This window comes from Nothobranchius furzeri, chromosome 18, assembly GCF_043380555.1.
Source record: "Nothobranchius furzeri strain GRZ-AD chromosome 18, NfurGRZ-RIMD1, whole genome shotgun sequence".
NCBI classification, from domain to species: Eukaryota; Metazoa; Chordata; class Actinopteri; order Cyprinodontiformes; family Nothobranchiidae; genus Nothobranchius; species Nothobranchius furzeri.
Genome location: NC_091758.1, coordinates 31,139,370 through 31,159,639, shown reverse-complemented (window position 1 = coordinate 31,159,639; position 20,270 = coordinate 31,139,370). Strand labels below are relative to the sequence as shown.

General features: G+C 44.6%; 1 protein-coding gene across 1 annotated transcript in view; it reads left to right on the top strand.

Moving 5' to 3' along the window:
* mnat1 (MNAT1 component of CDK activating kinase) overlaps positions 1-20,270 on the top strand; it is a 35,138-nt gene that overhangs the window by 11,113 nt on the left and 3,755 nt on the right. The window contains exon 7 of the mRNA XM_015970043.3: positions 6,577-6,698. Coding sequence (XP_015825529.3) covers positions 6,577-6,698 — 122 coding nt within the window. The remainder of the gene's footprint in view (positions 1-6,576; positions 6,699-20,270) is intronic.

Sequence of the window (20,270 nt, the reverse complement as noted above, 5' to 3'; positions counted from 1 at the left end):
ACACAAACATCGATAACATTGAAGTTTTTTTCTGTCAGCTGTGTGACATAGAAGCAGCGTTCAACAACCAGAAGAAACACAGTTTTTTACAGCACTCTGTCGCTGTCAGGGATTACTGCCACTTTGTTCAGGTTAGGGAGTTTAAAAGTTGTGTGAATGCTGCTTATTTTCTTTTACTTCTATTCTGCTTCATCAGCTTCTTTTCCAATTTTACAAATGCCGGTTGTTTGGCAACTTTACTGATGTCACTTCTTTTTTATTTACAACCATTTCCGAGGATCTACCCCAGTTCAGGTTCTCAGTCGGGTTCTGAAATGGTCTTTTGTGGAATTGAGACACGCTCATGCTGTGAAACTCTGGGAAAGTTACCCGGAAGTTACAAACGCGTAGAGGGGCTTAATTACTCAGTGAGCGATACTGAATGATTTTTTTTAATCTCTGTAAACTTTAACATTGTTTTAACAAAAGGAAGTGGCTGGTTAAGGTTAGAGCCAGCCCACTGGCGGTAAGGAAAATTGGAGCAGGTAATGTTTAGTATTCCCTGACCTTTGTTCACCACATTCCTCTCCATAAGAAGAGGGTCCCACATGTGGGCTCAGGACTTTAGCTGCTCTGAGTTTGCAGCTTTCTGCTTATTGCGTCTGGAGAGACCTTCCTACTTGGTCGGCATTCAGGTTTTCAGTCATTTATTTTCATTTTACTGTGATGAGATAGGCTGTGTCATCAACTCCACCCCTTCCATAGCAGCCCTCATGAGGCATAGTCGTCTTCCCACAGTTCAGTGATGCGTGGGAGAGATATCTGCTTCACACTCACCTAAAGCTCCAAACTAGATTTTGACATACGCACGTATAAATAAAATTTCTCTTTTCTTAAGAGACAACTGCTTCCACTTTAAACGCTCCAGATTGATCAAGATGAAGCCTGTAGTGCTTAAAAAGTCACGCCTTTGACACAAAGTGTGAGGGCAAACTCGCTGATGCAAAGAGAAACGGCATAATTATGTTGCTCTTGGCCTCTTTAGTAGCTGGTTTTCACTCTTCTTTCTTCATCTTCTCATCCGAGCCGCTGTCGGTGGAGCAGATTTCTGTTCGGCTGGACGGAGAGACGGGAGTCAGGGGAATGTGTTGGTTTGGATTTCTGAGGACTTTTGTTTGGCTTCAGCACAGATCAGTGGGTTTCACTAGAATTATGGGGACACAGTGCTGGAATAAGCACGATTTAGTATCAGAATGTCAGATTAATAAATGTTCTCATAGAGCAGAAAATACCTCTAGACCAAAATCTAGAGTCTCCCTTCATGTTTTTATCGGGTGTTTTTGCTGTGACAGAAGCTTTACTTTCCCCTCACCCGCTCCCTCCCCTCGCCTCCGCTCAGTACTTTGAGTCAGCTGCTTCGGCCCGGGTCGAGGTGAGCATCCGCTGCCAATTTATTAAACATCCAGAATCAGGAGAGGATTGTTGTCATCAGTCTGTGTCAGAGTGATGTTCCTTAGATCTGGTGAGGAGGAGTCCAGAACAACCCTGATGTAATCCGGCTGTTCTAGTGGACTGATGAGGAAGTCGGTGTTAGTCCAGGTGTGATGTGAGGTGGGATGGGCCTGGTCTTGCCTCAGGAATGGTATGGAAACGCTCACTAATCCTTCACTTTGTAGGCACTCTATTGAACCCAGACACACATACCCACACAAAACTACACCCCCTACCCCTCCACCCAGCCTGAGTACACACCCTTTGAAGAAGAAAGTGTCTTTTTAAAATAGAAGTCTGCTGATCTCAAAAGAGACACTGTGTGTGTGTGTGTGTGTGCGTGCGTGTGTGTGTGTGTGAGGCTGTTTAAACAGGACGCTTGTTGTTGTCTGACACAAGACCAACCTCACCGTCAAGCTCCATGATGACAGAAGTCGCTCTGCTTGGCACCTGCGTCCATATTTGATGAGTATTTAATAAATCTGGTTCATTTCCAGCAGAGTAAAAATGATTGTTCTGCTGGTGTTGCTGCTCTCTATCAGCTAAGAGTGTGTGTTTGTGTCCCGTTCCTGAGAGCAGCTGACCGATGGAGAATCTCTCCACCTTTAGGCAGCTTTCAGCACCATCGTAGATGAAAGGTCCCAGGTTCCAGCTCTGTCGAGTCCCAGTCCCACAACTCAGGCTGACATGAGCAGCTGGCATACCTGGCGAGGCTGTTGAGGGCATCAGATGAAACGGGAAGCCGACATGCACATAAACAAAGTGCAACACACACACGCACGCACACACACACACACACGCACGCACACACACACACGATCAGTTCAATGTGGGTGGAAAGTTTATCCCTAAACATTGATGTGTAGCTGGCAGAAATAACTGGGTTCTTTCTGGCTTTAGTCCAGTCTACATTTAGGCTGTGGAATTTGACGACCATAGACGACATAACACACACACACACACACACACACACACTGTTAGTGTATTTGCTTACTTGGTTAAGTCCTCTACGGCGACCTCTGCTCAGTTGAGCTCTGCTTTGTTGTGCTCTCCCAGACCTGTCTAACCAGTTTTCTCTGAGAATTGTTGCCGCGCACTCGCTGCAACCCCCACAGACGTTTCCTCATCTTATCTTCACATCTCATGTTCACACTCTCAAGTAAGACAGGGATTGAGATTCTAGTCTCATTTGGATTCAGCCACCAACCGAATGATCTCCCTTTGATTTATCAACCACCTCGTTTTTACGGGTGTGCTTCCAGGTCCAAAGGGGTGAATGAAGGGATTTACCTCAAGAGGATTAAGAGAACCCTGATTGGCATCAGCACATGTGGGCATTCACACCTCTGCCTCTCTCTGTGTATAGGTTGGCTTCAGCAAACCTTGCCCACATGCAGGTTGTCCCAGCGGAAAAAGGACTTGTCAGCTTTAGGGGCTTTGCGCTGGGGCAGCTGCCACTGGTCAGCCAGATATATTTAAACTTGTAAGGCGCAGGGTGCCAGCAGTTTTTACACTTGCTACTTGCTGCTCCGTGTGTCAGTGGGCAGCTTAAAGCTCTTTATCCGTACAGAAACTCCAGCTTAGCTCCCAACCAGGCTCATCATTTTTATTCTCTATACACTGCTGCTCAACACCCCACCATTGTTGGTGTCACTTTGTGCATTTGAAGAAGGTTTCCCAAAGCTCCTGGGATCCGAGGGAGTTTATGTGGGTTTGTTTGTTTGCCAGCAGATGTGGTGGGGAGGTGCTGATGGAGAGGTTAGGCTCTGCAACCTTGATGCATCCTGCTGAGCAGCAAAGTCAGGGGAGGCATGGGGGTGCTGGAGAGTGCTGATGCTTGTGTTGTGCGTGTCTTTGTAATTTTCCAATTTTGCTCAGAGCGGCAGCCCGAGCATGGAGATTGGTGTTTCAAAAAACAGACGAGGCCTCCTTCTTCGTGTTGGCCATCGTTTATTTAACATAAACTTAATTTTAGTGTAATTTTCTAATAATACGACATAAAAGTTTTAGGAACTGATGGGTTTATTTATTTCTGCTGGTGAGAGAGTCCTCGTTGTAACCATCACTGAATTGTCTCAGTGCTGTGCCGCGGACACAAACCCCTCGCAGCCTGAAGGTAATGTTATTTTTATGAGACCTCTGTCCCATAAAAGTTTCATGATTGTCTGGTGCATCACTCAGTCAGATGCGCTCCCCCTGATACATTTTCTTGTACTTGTAAGAATTTAAAAAGAGCAATGTTATTGTTCGTCTCAAGCTGAATGCAAGCCAGTTTAACGCAGCTCTTTGCTCACAAATCTGTACACGTGACCGCTTCCATTAGCAGCCCCAGTGCTTGCCTGTATAACCAGAACGCCATAATTTGTTGTTATACCTGAGCAGGAGGCCCAGACTCTGGAGATGCAGGGGTACTCCCGGTGGCGCGATAGTGATGTCCTCAAATCATGCCCCCTGCGGTTTTATTAGGATTAATGGCCCCCAGAGGTTCACTTTTGTGCCACAGGGGTATCATAAGAGTTTAAATACCAGTTACATACACACACTTACAATGCACACTATGTTGTGTAGGTAGTTGGATGGGCCTCCGTGATGATGAAAGCAGATGTTTGCATTGGCTCTTTGAGTCATGTTGTTTCAAAGACCCCTGCTCCGCAGGGCCTGGCCGGGGGTCCCCTCTCTCCCCTCTCTTTGTTGCTTTCTTTCTCTGGAGTATTTTGAAAATAACATTTCTGTGCCATAATTCACTCAGGAAGGGGGTGAATTCATGTTTGAGGCTTTGCAGAAGTCTCGTCAGCTGGATTTTGGGCTGTTTCTCTGCATCATTTTTGCTAAACAAGTCAGAAACATCATTAGGTGGTGTGGTGTTTTTAATGAATTGATTCCTAATGTTTTGTGCCCAGCCAGCATACATAGGTTGTCCCCATATATATATATATATATATATATATATATATATATATATATATATATATATATATATATATATATATATATATATGGATGCCATCAGGGTTTGGCCACGGTTTCCACTGTGGCCCCACAGGGGTTTGCCCACATAGATTTTAACGGGCCCTACATGGGTTTTCAGAGAGACCTAGATGGTTTATCTCAGACATGAGCTTGTAAAATTTTATTTGGACAAACCCTGTTGGCACCCATCTGGTTTGTCCATATATCCATATAGGGCCCATCTATGCCTGCCGGCTGCAGTGTACACATGTTTTGAGCTGTTCCTATGTGCAGATGTGGAGTGATGCCAGTTTTCAAGGTGCCCTTCTTGAAGAATGCAGGGGGGGGCAACGATATCCGTCACTTAAAAATCTGCTTTACTGAAGTCCGGCTGTCTGCGGCTCACTTTCTCTCTAGCTGTGGACTGAAGCCTCTCCCTGGACCCCACGGTCCCAGTGCACCTCTGAGTGACCCAAACGGTGCTGAATGTCTGAAGAAGATGGATGGAGACTGAGGGAGTGTGAAAGAGAGAAATAATGATGTGGACAAAGTTTTTTTTTATCAGGTTTTGTTAGGATGTGGCGGTGCTCCTGTATGCGTTCACTAGGACACATTTAGGTTAAAGTCCCCACCTCTGAGAAAGCATTCATACCGAAACATGGTCTCTCAGCTGCATACGCATGCAGAAAATCTTTAACCTCCATTGCCTGAATGAGCCGCAGAAAGTAAAACGATCAGGTCATAAAACGCTAGTCTCTTCTGCGTCACGGAGAAAACAACCGTTCATGGACTCGGCCATCTTGGCTTGTGATTTCCAAAGGCTGTATTGGTTTTTCAGTCAGAAGAGAGCAGAACGTGTCTTGGCTTAGCTTTAAGTTGGGGAAAACCACAGATCTGTGTATTTTATCATTTTTACTATAAACCAGTAATTCTTAGTTATGCAGTTACATCAAAATTCATCTTTAATGTTTTTTTTCCATCTTAAAAAATGCAAAACTTTATGACGTCACGTCGTCATCAGTCAGGAAATCCTGGTTCAAAGCTCTCATCATTGGCTGCCAGTGTCACTCTCTTCTCACCTGCACAAACCAAAGGCTCCTGAACAGAGTTGCAGGTTCTGACTTGTTCTGTTTAGATAGCTGAAAGTCATTCTGAGAGAAACAATTGGATTATGAGGGCAAAATCATCTAGAACCTAAAAAACATCTGTAACTGAAGCATAAATCTTCCTTTAGCTGATTTAGCCATAAACGTTGGTCAGATTGCAGAACATTTTCTATTATTTATGAAGTTAGACTCATTGTATGCCAGTTTGCCCCTGCAGGCCTCACTTCTTCACCTGGACAATTAAAACTTTTTGTTCTGTTTGTATCAAAAAACTCACCCATTTGAGCCCTTTCATGCTTTGTATCGTGTGTGTGTGTGTGTGTGTGTATGTGTGTGTGTGTGTGTGTGTGTGTGTGTGTGTGTGTGTGTGTGTGTGTGTGTGTGTGTGTGTGTGTGTGTGTGTGTGTGTGGCCGCAGGGCACATGTAGCTTGTTTGGTTTGGTTTTCATCAGCTCCCCTCTGTGTTCTGTTGTTTATTCTCCCCCACTTCTTATTCTCTTCTTTCTTATCTTTTTATCTTCTCTTTGTCCCAGAGTTCCTCCGCTCTCCTCTGAAATAGCTAATGCTTGTTTAAACATCGTCTTTTTTTTTTAATTCCAGGATTGTTTTGGGACTGGAGCAGTTTCTTTAAAGCTGGAGAGAAAAGTCTGTGTGGAAATTCCCTTTTTTGATGGTTCAGGCTCAAATCAAAGACACTGTCCTCGAGGAGTCTCTCATGTCTCACCTGTTTGCGGCAGCTGAAAGTTTGTGAAATGTCAGATTTGGTTTTTAAAAGAGCCAACAGTAGTCTCCATTCATCGGTTTTGCTGGAGAGACCCAGCAGAGATTTGTTAGATTTCTGTTGGGATTATTTGCTCTGTTGCTAACAAAGAGATGAAACATCAGTCATCGCTCGTTTCGGTTTCTCCACCAAACCATTGTGTCAGGGGAAAATCAAAAAGACAAAGCTTTGATTCTTGTGTTTTCTGATCTGTTTTTACACAGCCTTTTAGTATTTTACTGTTCAGAGCTGATAGTAATCAATATTGTTCTGCTTGTGCTTCGTTTTCAGCGTCAGAACGTGTGTCTCCAGCCTTTGCCCAGGATAGAGGAAGTCCTGTACCAGTACAAACCCATTCGAGTTGAAACCTACGGCCCCCCGGTGCCTGAACTGGAGCAGCTGGGCAGATTTGGGTATACATTTATTTATTCAACCTTGTTGCAGGTCTGTTGTTCATCTAGGGCAGGGGTGTCAAACTCATTTTAGCTCAGGGGCCACATTAAGGGAAATCTAGTCCCAAGTGGGCCGGACCGGTAAATTAAAAAAAAAAACTTCAGATTGTTTTCTTTGTTTTAATACAATCAATATAAAACAAGGCTGGATCCTGAAGACAGTGTAGTACAAGTACAACACCTGAAGTGTACTTGAAAATTTGGAGAAAAAAAAAAATCAACAAATAAAAAAAACATTCCTTAGTGATTCAAAGAGCTTACAGATCACATGGCAAGATCAGTTTCATGCAGCACTTAAAGTATATTTGACTCATTTTTCTTTACATCTTTTAGCTTTCACCAGCACATCAATATCAGAAGTCACATCCTGAGTGGCGGCCAACTTCAGGATGTGATTCAAGTTCTTGTGTGAGCCTTGAGCACAGCTTTGTTTTATTTATACTCATTAGAGAAAACCTGCTCACAAAGATATGTTTATTTTCACTCTACGTTGTAAAGTATGAAAATAAAGTTTGCACAACCATCTCGCGGGCTGGATTTAACCTGCTTGCGGGCCGGATTCGGCCCGCGGGCCGCATGTTTGACACCCCTGATCTAGGGACTGGGTTGTCATTGCGACTCCCATTACCAGTACCAAAATGTGGCTTTCACCCATCTTCTTTCCATAATGATGCTTCTCGTTGCCTCTCAGACTGTGGCCAGGCAGTCAGAAACCACCAATCTTTGGCTAAATTAGCAGCTTATTGGAAGCTCACTGATTAAGATCATAACGGGAACCCACTCTTATGTGGTCTGGCTCCTCTTCAGAAGTGCTGTTTGTCTTACACAAGAAGAAAACATTAACTGCATTTTTTAGTTAGATGCAAACAGAAAAGGTATCTAAAAGAGACTGAAATGTATTATTATTGTGTGTGTGTTCGATGTTGGCGTGCAGCAAACTGTAAATGAACCTCATTTATTCAGCATCGTCATTCAAATCAAAGCGCTTTGCAATGTGGTGCACACGGTGTTCTACTGCTTTTTCTTTTATATTTGCACTCAATCAATCAGATTTTATTTATAAAGCACTTTTCAAGCAAAGTGCGACTCAAAGTGCTTTACAGAATAAAAATGATCCTAAATTCCCATAACAGTTTGAAAACATTTACACGCACGCACGCACGCACGCACACACACACACACACACACACACACACACCAGTAAAAGTTTATATTCGGCTGAGTCCAGATGAGCCAAGTAAGGTAAGGCAAAGAAACGCCATCAGAGGAGCCGTCTGCCCCGGCAGCATCAGGTCTTCCACAGCAACCAAGTCAGGGCGCTCAGAGGAGGGGGAGCATAGACCCCCAACTCCACTCTAACTACCTGTAGAGCACCTGGGAAGCAATAGTGGACCACCGCCCCTGGGGCAGAGGGCCCCTACAGAGACAACACTGAATTAAAATGAGTAAAAATATGAAAATAAAAGCTAATATAATGACAAAAGTTAGAGAATGAATAATAAATAAAATTATATGGACAGTAAAATAATAATATTATTAAATAATGAAACTGGGCTAAAATATAATCATTTAAAACATGCAAAGCCAGTATTAAAATATAATCATGTAAAATGAGAAATAAAACTATTGTAAATAATTAGATAAAAGCAAACCAAAATAGGTGGGTCTTGAGCCTGGACTTAAAAACATGAACGTTCTCTGTGGTCCTGAGGTCCTCTGGCAGCTCGTTACAGAGGCGAGGGCCGTAATACTGGAAGGACGCCTCGCCGTGAGTGTGTGTCCTGACTTTAGGGATAACCAGGAGAGACCAGCCAGAAGAGCGCAGGGGCCGTGAGGGTTCATATGGTAAAAGCAGTTCTGAGAGATAAGAAGGCCCAAGACCATTAAGATACTTAAAAACCATTCGAAGAACCCTAAAATTGATCCTGAAACATACAGGGAGCCAATGCAATGATTCTAAAACTGGTGTTATGTGCTCCCGCCTCCTAGTCTTCATCAGAACACGTGCCGCCGAATTTTATAGAAGTTGTAAACCTGAGATGCTCTTTTTGGGAAGACCAGGAAGCAGGGCATTACAGTAGTCTATCCTACTGGTGATAAAAGCATGCATCAGCATCTCCGTATTGGCCCGAGAGAGAATAGGGCGGACTCTGGTGATGTTCTTTAAGTGATAAAAACCTATTTTTGTGATGTTTTTAATGTGTGGGATAAAAGCTCCGAGCCAAAAACCACACCCAGGTTCTTCACTTGTTCAGAAGGATTAAAAGACAGAGATTGTAATTTCAGTAAAAGTTTCTCTCTCTGGGCCTCAGGACCAATGACTAAAACTTCAGTTTTGTCCTGGTTGAGCTGAAGAAAGTTCTCTGCCATCCAGGATTTGATGTTTTGATGTCTAAAATGCAAGAAAATTTCTTGACCTTTTTGTGATTTTAATGCCCTGCCTAAAAACAGGCTGTAGTTTGGACATTTGCTTGTTTACCTCAACACTTTAGTTCCTGAATGGTTTTGCAAGAAAGTGTGAAAACGTCCTCCACTTGTTATCCATCCATCCATTTTCGACCGCTTATCCGGGGTCGGGTCGTGGGGGCAGTAGCCTAAGCAGGGAGGCCCAGTCTTCCCTCTCACCAACCACTTGGACCAGCTTCTCTGGGGGAATCCTAAGGTGTTCCCTGACCAGCCGTGAGACATAGACTACGTGTACATGCAGCCAATATCCAGGTTATGATCGGGTTAAGGTCAGTATTCGGGTTTCTGAGTTGATCAGAATAACCCGTTTACAAGCATAAATAGAAAGAGTTACCTCTAACTTGCATAACCCGATGTAAATACGGACGTTGGGGTAGCGTCAGGATGTATGGACTACGTCCAGACGCAATATGCGTCATTTCCGGTTCTTCTTCTTCCGGTATCCGTGAAAACAACATGTTTCCCAGTTCGGAAGAGATAGCGACCGCGTTTGTTTGTGCTGTAGGTTCTTCGTCACTCCAAAAGTGTGGTGCTGTGCCGCGACTCGCCATGTTGCTCCCAACTTGTTGTTTACTTCCGGTGTTCTGGCGCATACAAGACGTCTCGCTACTCAAAAGACCAAGATTCCTTGCGAACAGAGCATGCGCAGAACACACGCTTTGATGGGGATATCCCGATATGCGTTACACAACCAAACTTTCGGGTTAGAAAAGGGTTACCCCAGGTGTAGTAACCGGGTTTTTAAAAACCAGGTTATGAGCATATCCGGGTTTTTGGCTGTGTTTACATGGACCTGCGGAACCGGGTTATTGTGAATATTCGGGTTTTAAAAGGGTTACTGGTTGCATGTAAACGCACTCACTGTCTCTCCAGCGTGTCCTGGGTCTTCCTTTAGGCCTTCTCCCGGTTGGACATGCCCGGAAAACCTCACCAGGGAGGCATCCTGCCCAAACCACCTCAACTGGCTCCTCACTTATTATTTTTTAAAATAATTTATGATTGAAGTGAGTATCATTGCCAGGAAAAATGATGCAAAGAAAGAAAGAAAACAATCTTTTATATAGCGCCTCTCAAGATAAAAGTCACAAGGCGCTTCACAAAAACAAAAAAAAATTTAAGTATTAAAATGTTTCTAAAATGATTAAAAAATATGTTTAAAAGGAGAAAAGAAAAAAGTAAGGAAAGGGAGAAATTAAATGAATAGGAAAGAGGGAAATCAGTGGATTCTGGGAAAGGTGGAATGGGTAGAAAGAACAGAATAAGGAGAAGGTGGTGATGAAGATCACGCAAAAGCCAGCTTGAACAGGTGAGTTTTCAGCTGTATTTTAAAGGAGACCACTGAGTCCACTGATCTCAGGCTGAACCAACCAAGAACCAACTGATAAATAAGTCATCCAAAATTTTATAGTCAATCTAATCAGCAGCTTAATTTATTACCAAACTAGTTTCTTCTGGAGATTAAAGGTGCATTATGTAGAAATGAAGTAAAAATGGCATCCTGTGGTAAAATGTAGTTACTGCAACCATTTTAAACAACTCTGTAGCTTTTTGCATGCCGTCGTCAAATTACAGTTACCAGTGCTGCAGTATTAGCTCACAGGAGACATGGCAACCACACACTCACTGATGGTAAACAGTAGTTACGTCCCTCCTTCCTGTGTTTTGAAAGGAGAAAAACTGACTATCCCCGCAGCCAGCTGGATATGAATTATGTTTCAGTATAACCTTCCTTCCAAAATGACTGAAACATTAGACTTTTGGGATTTTCTCACTGTAAAGTTCTCACTATATTCTTACAAACTGCACCTTTAATGCTGCTCTGCATAGAGAAAGCACACCATGTGGCCATTAGAAGAACTGCAGGAACTACATTCCCGTGACGTTTAAACCTATTTATTATTATTTACCTGTTTATTGTTATTTACCACCGTCTTAATCTCATCGAAAAGCTGTCAGGGAGAGAAAAGGCCAATATTAGTTGCTGGGTTGGTAGGGGATAGCATTGAAGAACAAGGGGATATGGCAGGTAATTGTGGTAAGTTATACTGGGGACTGGGACCTCAAAAATGTTTTGTCCTGGAGCTTAGTACCAAGCAAGATGTGCAGCAGTGCGGGCCAACAGTGTTTCACGACTCTAGGGAGAACCATTAGGATATGCAGAGATCCTGGCTGGAATTGTCAGCCTTCAGGGCGGTTTCTGAGCCAGAACCATGAGGAGGAGGGGCCTGGGTCAGAAGAAGAGAACCACGCATGAATTTTGGCGAGATTCATCTTCAAACATATGTTTCCAGCCACTACCTTAGCGTATCTAGCAGCTAATTGAAGGAGCACACTCCTCGTGAAAGCAAATGCTTCTCAACACTTGTGCTCACAAGGTGGTACTGACCCAAACCCTTTCAAGATGAATGGAACTGCTACCTATATCGTGGCAAAAAGTACTAAATTCAATCAATTCAATTCAAGTTTATTTATATAGCGCCAAAACACGACAAGAGTCGTCTCAAGGCACTTCACATAATAAACATTCCAATTCAGGTCAGTTCATTAAGCCAATCAGAAATAATGTTTCCTATATAAGGAACCCAGCAAATTGCATCAAGTCACTGACTAGTGTCAGTGACTTTACTGCAATCCTCATACTAAGCAAGCATATAGCGACAGTGGAGAGGAAAACTCCCTTTTAACAGGAAGAAACCTCCAGAGAATCCTGCCTCAGTATAAGCAGCCATCCTCCACGACTCACTGGGGATCGAGAAGACAGAGCAGGCACGCGCGCACACACACACACACCCGCACGCACGCACGCACACACACACACACACACACACACACACACACACACACACACACACAGTGGGTCTATAATTAAACGGATAAACTAGTAGTAGCACATCCAACGTCAAGGAAAGCAAAAAGTTATTATCAGGAGAGGGATAATGTTTTAGTAATAGCAGCAGTGTGCTAGACGATGGCCCTCTCTATGAGGCCACCACAGCTCAGCAGAACATCGTTGTAGCTTCTTCTGGGGAGAAAAATACTTAGAGAAAATAAAGTTAACAGCTGAAATTGCAGAAAACAATACAGTTAAAGAGCAGATTGTAGAATAAAGCAGTAGAGTGTGAAAAGTGGTCAGTGTGTCCTCCAGCAGTCTAAGCCTATAGCAGCATAACTACAGAGATAACTCTGGATAGTCTATCCTATTTAGATGGAGGCATGTAGGAGGCAGGGCAAGGGATAGCCGTCTTTACGACTGTACACTCCACCTCCCTGTACTCCCCCACTTGCCCAGATCTAAGCTAACATCAAATTTTAACCATAGGCCCTATCAAATAAAAATGTTTTAAGCCTAGTCTTAAAAGTAGACAAAGTGTCTGCCTCACGGACTAAAGCTGGGAGCTGGTTCCACAGGAGAGGAGCCTGATAACTAAAAGATCTGCCTCCCATCCTAATTTTAGATATTGTGGGAACCACCAGTAGACCTGCAGTCTGAGAGCGAAGTGCTCGGTTAGGAACGTATGGAACAATCAGATCACTGATGTATGATGGAGCTTGATTATTAAGAGCTTTATATGTGAGAAGAAGGATCTTATAATCTATTCTGAATTTAACAGGTAGCCAATGTAGGGAAGCTAAGACAGGAGAGATATGATCTCTCTTTTTAATTCTCATCAGAATGTATAGAGAAAGCACACCATGTGGCCATTAGAGGAACTGCAGGCACTACATTCCCGTGACGTTTAAACCTATTTATTTATGGTGAGGACATGAAAACATGGGATATAGATTTTAAAAACAGTTTTGTTTGAACCACAATGTTACACAATGCAAATGAGGAGAGTGGGATCACCATTCTGTCAAAGACGGATGGGAAATAGTTGTAGAAGTTTCATTATTGGTGGAAAAAGTTTGTTTCTGCAGCTCCAAACCCTCTCATGCAAAGTCAAACCGGAAGAAAACATTTTAATTTCTAAATCTTTTCGATTTCTAACAAGATTTAGTGACCCTCATTGTCAAAATTGACATTTATTTGTTCAATTTAAACACATATTCCAATTTGTGTTGTTTTAACATAAGGCGTCTAAAAAAATAGCGTCTTGTTTTTATTAAGTTGTTATACAGAGATCCAAACGCCATGCAAACAAGGTTGTTGAAGAATGAACTGGAAATATTTTTCTAATGAGTCATTTGGTGATTTCCTGGGAGGGTTTCTTATTTTTACAGAAAGAAACAAGATAGTAACGAGTTAAAAAGAGCTGAAAAATCACCTGAGCAGCAATGAGTTTAAAATAGCTGCAAGTGATTTAGAATTTCTAAAGTTCTGTTTTAAATTTGACCAAATTAAACATAAATAAATGTTTGAGTTGTGACGTTCACCAGGGTTTTGTTAGAGAGCAGCTCAGAGGGTTTGCCGCTTGTTCGGCCTGGCTCGTCTCACTTTACTCTCCTCTGATTAACTGAGAAAAGAAAAATATGGGGGAGGAGGTCTGGGAGGGAGAGAGGGAGTAACAACCATCACCCTGCCACAAGCCGCCACGATGCATCTGCTGGAGCGTCCATTAACACACACAGGAAGTGCTTTCCCCGACGGCCCCTTTGGGCCAATCAATCCGGGACGCCATTGGTCCAGTCCTTACTGAGTGTAAGCCATCCATCAGACGCTGCAGCGCCCAGCCGTCTGCAGCTCGGCTGCCTGGCACTAGTCTGCCCACTCACCGAGGACGGCCCTTACTGGGCGACACGAGTTTGTTTCTTTGTGAGCTTTTCCTCAATAGAAGCGTTTATTTTTAGAAAGATGTGCAGAAAAACATAAAAGTTTATAATTGTGTTTTTCTTATTTGTTTGTTATTCTTCTAATTAGATACATTATTTTTTTAGCCTTTCAGGAGAATTCAAGCTGAATTACTGATACTTTTTTACATTATGTAGTCAGTGAAGTGCTGAGGTTCTGCTTTCTTTCGGCAAGGCTAATCAATATGCAGATGAAACATCTCGCAATTTTGCCGCATGCTGGAGCTCAAAGGAGGAGGAGGAGGGGGCCCCCCTGTCAGCAGTTCAGGGGTCCAGGAGGACCACTGCTGGAGAGGAAAGGACTCCGCCACAGAGATAAATGAGGCTCTGTTTAGCGAGGAGCACCAGTCCCTTCGGTGCAGGCTGCAGGCAGCGACACAGACAGGCTAGTTCAGACAAACCACAAGTCCCAAGATGCAATGTGCTGTTAGGTAAAAGCAAGGAATACTGCTGACACTTCTGCACACCAGGCAGCTATGTTTAAGGTTTTGTGTTGGCACAGAAACTCACCTATACGCTTCAATATGCTGTCAGAGACAACAATGTCCACCTGCTTTAATGCAGCGGTAGCACTCCAGCTTCAGAGGAACACGAGTGACATAAATGTGCAGAAAAGTGTCCAGAGAGTGAAAAGTGGTCCTCCGTGTGGACTGTTGGACTGCATCACCACTCCTGTGACCTGTGGAGGGGATGTGCTTGAACTAGTGTGGAGGTATGGATGTGTCTCAGCACGGATGAGGTATCGGAGGCTGCGAGGGGGCAAGTACTTATTTTAAAACATAGCTGTTTGTCTTGGTCAAGGCCTACTGTGACAGCAGCTCCACCGGTGATTTGTCTTAGACACGACCATCATCATACACTCCCCACCCCCACCAATGGTGAGCCTTGGGCCCCTGAGGCTTGTCCATTGCACAGGACGTCCAGTCAACACTGAGCTGACTGGAGCCGTTTTTTCCCCTGCATCCTTTTAGTACTGGTGTCTTTTTTTTCCCCTCCCTTGTCCCTTTGCCCCCAGAAAACCGCAGGAGCTCTCCACTGCTGCCAGGAAAAAGAAAGGCCACACCCCTTCCACTGTCTGTACCTGAATAAATATGGACCGAGCGGGGCTCTTATATTAAAGACAGCTGCTTCAATACTGGAGCAGACTACAGGCTGAGCGTTCAGGCACCGGGGGCCTCTAAAGGTGCCCGTTCAGCTTCCAGCATCTACTCCATTTGCACACACACACTCGCATCCAATGGCTCTCCCGATGTGTAAAGGTGTGTGTGATTTGCAACAAAGGATACGACCCCAACTTGATGAAGTTTCTCTAGTGGCGGTATGGCGCTGGCTGTCTCGTTGACTGGCGCAGAACCAGAACTGTGCGTGAGCCGTGAGAATTATGAGCAGGCTGCAAATGTAACAACTCCAAATGTCCTTCCATGGCTGCTTGCTTTTATGTTACAGCAGTAAAGGCCTTTAATAAACAAAGTCAAAGCAGAAGTAAATAGTGCTGTGGAGACACAAACAGAAACATATGATGTTTACATTCACACGGCTGTTATGTGAATCTCAGCACATATCACCTAGAGAGCCTAGCGGTAGCCGCTGAACTGCCGGCGCCGACCCCGCACCAGCTGAAGCTGCATACATCAAAATACCGCACACTTCAAAGTCACGCCTACTTCATAGTTGAAATAAATCTGCAAAGTTGGAGGAGTAGAATAAAAAAAAGGTCAATTTTGTATGTAGATTAGCATCTGGATCTGAGTTTGTTCTCTTACCAGAAGACTTTTGAAGCTCTCAGTGTGTAGGCGATGAAACACTCACTGGGATCTTAGACGTGGACAGATCAGACAAGGGGAGGGGGGGAAATGGGGTAAAGAGAAGTTTGCTGCGGAGCGTTGAAAAATTTGAGTCAAACCTCAAGTACTGACAATGAGAGCCAGCCAGAACAGTTGTTTGTGTTGGCGCACGTCGCTCTGAAATTAGCCCATCTCTCTCTGACAGAGCTTGCTCCGTGCGCCTCGCCAAATGCCAGTGTGTATAATATTCTGAAGTTTTGCCTCTTCCTCCCCCACTCTGCGTTGTTTCTGTAATTGTTGGAAAAAGTGAGTTTTTTTTGTTTTGTTTGGTGCTTGTCAGGGATCCGTCTCTTGTCGCCGGGGTGAAGGGTAGCAGCTGAATGAATGTGTGTTTAGTCTGGAGCTTCTCTCTCGGGGATGTGCTTTAATGCGTTGGGAAGTTCTTCTGAGACGACTTTCTCTCACAAAGTCACTATCTGAGGGGTTGAATAGCGATGTGTAGTTTGCTGTGACAAACGCCCATAAACGGATCATAAGCCATGAGTTCCTCGTTCACAACTGCCCCCATGCCTTCAAGGGGAGTCGTCGTGTTCATGGACTAAAAAAGTAAGACATAAATCACTTGTGCACACACATATAGACTAGCTATGTTTAACATGTACTTAAAAGACGCCTGCTCACTGTTCTGGTTGGAAGCCAGAGGTTAATGGGTCTCTGAGTGATGCTCCCCTCCTCTCTGTGTTCTTTAGCTTTCCACGCATCCCTTAGAGCCCGCGTGTTTATTTGAACAGCATCTGTTTGTTTGTTTGTGTGCTGATTTATGCTGCATGTTAAGTGCTTTGGTGGGAGGGAGGAATCCAGAGGAGTCACTGATGCCATCACAGCCCTCAGTTCCTGGCAGCTAACTCTGCTAGCTTTTTCCTGCCTGCCTGGCTAGCTAGCAGGCTTTTTTTTTTTTTTTTTGCTTCACTGGCCCAAAAGCACAAGCAGAAACCCTGGATTTAGCTTGGGGACTCTTTGAATTAATTCCTGAATTAGGGGTTTACAAGATTTAAATATCATGCAAGTCATTCGTTCCTGCCCCTGCTAGCTCAATGATGAAAGTCACACATGATTTTTGTCCTTTTCTTGCAACACACAGAAGGGAGCCAACAAAATATCTCTAGAAAGAGCCATGCATGGCTTCTCCGTGTACTCCAGGTTCTCTGATCCCTGCAGGGCACACATTCATCTGATGAGCAGGACTGGTCTGTTGGAGGGATGGGTCAGAGGTCGCTGACCACAAGGGACCTTAGGCAAAGCAGCAGGATGTCAGAGTGCCCGGACCGACAGGAGCAGAATGATGGCACCTGGGAGAGACGACTCTTGTATTGTTGGCCGCAGATAGTTGTGCAGTCTCACACTCATTCACACTCACAGCTTTGATGCTGAAGTTGTGAGCTGGAGATCGAAGCGCCGTTAGCGTGACCTGAGATGAACTTTTTCAAGAGCAGATGTTTGTTTCAGCTTTTACAACCAAAAACGCATCACAAATTCTCCAAAGGCTGGCACCATGACCAAGTCCTACAGCTGATGGTTTTACAGATATCCGATGTCTCTCGTTATTCCACGCCACACACTCCTTACACACTCCTTATACATATATAATGGGAGAGCTTCGCCAACCATTTAATTGTCTCTAAAGGCCTGACTGCAGTCATGGAGGCACACAGATTTAACATTTGCATAGCCAAAAGAGTGTGCATGCTCTACAAAAGTGTGGAGGCTTGAGGCCAGATATTTGACTTGCAAACCTGTCTGTGTCAGCAGGATGCACCGTCCTCATGCAGAGCGTCTATGATACTCAGTTCTTTTGCAGTATAGAAGCCTTTTCTCTGTTTTTCTGTCTGTTTCCACAGAAACTATTCCAGAAGCAGAGTGGAGCGTGGCCTCTGTCTGGTTCTCCACCAGCCAACACCCAGGCCATTATCTCGTCTTGTCTCAGTAAACAGACCATTAACAGACGGGGCTGGTGGAGGCCACATCACTATTGTTTTCCCTCCCATAGATCTGCGCAAATATTGATCTTCTCTTGAAGTATGAGTCAAAATAAGCTCGCTGTGTAGTTGACTAGAAGCTTTTTACTTGTGGGCGAGTCATTTTTGACCCAAAGTGGGGAACAGAGGGAGGTTTTAAGAATAAGGGGAATGTGATTTTTTTTCCCCCTTCACTAGTGGAGGAACATGAGCGACTACAGCCTGATTTGTGTTCAGATTTATTTGTATCTCATTGTAGAGGTGGCGGGGTGACATATGGTTTCTATTTTGACACACTGATCTGTTTAGAAGTTTGCATTTAGCCTTTGGGAGTAGCATAACCATGCATACTCACTAGTCTCTTCTGCTCCTCACCTCCGAGGAGCAAAGAGTCCAGATAAACACAGAGGGATTAGATGGCTCATTCTCTTCTTAATGGCAGAAGAAACAAAACAAACTCCTCTCACATGGGTCTAAGCTGGAGGGAGCTACCACACACACACACACACACACGCACGCACGCACGCACACACCTCAGCGCAGGAGCCACCTCTCTGCGCTAATGAATGAATTTTGGTCCCGCGTTATCTTTCACTGCCTTTTGTTGTGCTCCACTCCTCTTTTCTTTACCCCTTTCCATTTTTCTCCCTAATTGAAATTCTTGTTGCCTTTTCCCATTGCTTCAGATGCTTTAGTAACTGATATCTGCGGAGGCAAATTCCCCCTGGGAAAACCCTTTTCTTCCTTGGTGTATCAGCGATCTATTCTCTGAATGTTGCATCTCACTGTCAAGGCTCTGTTGCCTTGTGTGTGTGTGTGTGTGTGCGTGCGCATGGGTGTGCCTAGTATTAGCAGCCATTCACTGGACAGCATATGTCCTCCTATTGTGTACGGCCCCATTTGGTGAACGAAGAAGACACTGATGTCATGTCATTATCCTCCCTCCTCCTCCTCCTCCTAACATTTCCAGGAGGCTGAGTGATCAAGTGGCAGCTCAGCAGATGAAAGAAGGATGCTCTGTATGTCAGGTGGTTAGAGGGTTGGTTGTGTGATGCCTGTAGGCTGCTGTGATCAGCTGCCTTGCCAGTCAACCAGCCTCTACTGCCCCCATCAGGCTAGACGAGAGATTTGCACGGCAAAGAGACAAAAGCTCCAAACAAGCGATGACAGGTGATGCTTTGAGGCCTGGAGGAAACAAAACACCTTTATCGGAGTCGCATCTGCCGTCCTGCCTTTCATACACACAATACAGGCATGCGTCTTCATCACTGATGCCAGCACGCTCGCTGCCTTCTTGAGGACAGTCAGAAGGTGTTTCTGTGGGTGTTGATGTCAAGCGTCACCTCTCACTTCTGTTAACACTCTAAACATGTTTTCTTCTTAAGTAGGAAATGTGTTAGCAGCGCTCGCCTCCCTCCACGATAATGGACGAGGGGGTTCTGTAGGCTTCTGAGGATATGATGTAACCACGCTGAGCCCCCTCTCAGGCTCACTCAGACTACAACTTAGGATAATCTGCTGGGCGGTGGGTAGACTGACGGCTGAGGATCTACCTAACACACTTGTGTGTCCCAGAGGAAGCAGCTTTCAGTGGAAAAGAGTGTGACCTTTGACCTGTGGTGGTGAAAGAGTGCTATTGACAGATATGGTATACCTGTGAGAGTTTTCCGTGTTTGGCTTGTCTGCGGGGGGTTTTGTTTTTTGGATCGCAGCCTGGACCGATTCAGGTTTTCTCTCTGGTATCGCTACAAACAGCTCTGCCCTTGGATAAACACATGAATTGATGATTGGGGGGGGGGGCATAAGCACACATCACACATCCAAACAGTGAACTCAGTGTGCTGTGTCTCACAGGGGTACATTTTCTCCCAGGGTAGAGTGTAGGAAGGAGGGGCAGATGGAGTGGCAGCGCTGCGAGTGAAACCGGAGCCGCCTGAGGAATGCGGGGGGGGGGGGGGGAACCGGGGTTTAAAGGGTGAAGGAGGGGGGGGGGGGACTTAAGGGGTAGGACGGGTGATTAGGGGGTGACAGCTGAGTGCTGACCCCTCTATAATGACAAATCATCTGGCAGGTGTGTGGCTCTGTACCCCCCCTTCATCCAGCTTCCGCCATTCCCAGTCCAGGAATCTTCTTTTGCTGCTGAAGCACAGCGCTAAAGGAAGATTTCCGGGCATTCATACTATCTTCCAGATGGCTCATGACTTCTAGAAAGAAGGGATAGGCTCTGGTCAGCGTGTCCGTTGCATTCTTCATGCACCTTGTCCTTAATCAACTTAGCAAGATGATAAGGGGTTTGTTTAGTTTTGCACATTATTGAGTTATTGTGATGATAGGGATCCTTGTGGATGACGTGAAAGCAGACAAGTGGTAAGAATGTGGTGATGCAATTGTAATCATGGTACAGGGGAGGCGATACGATGTATTGTGATACCAAAAGCGAAATTTTAAATGTTTTTAGGCCTGGATTGGAAAACTTGGGC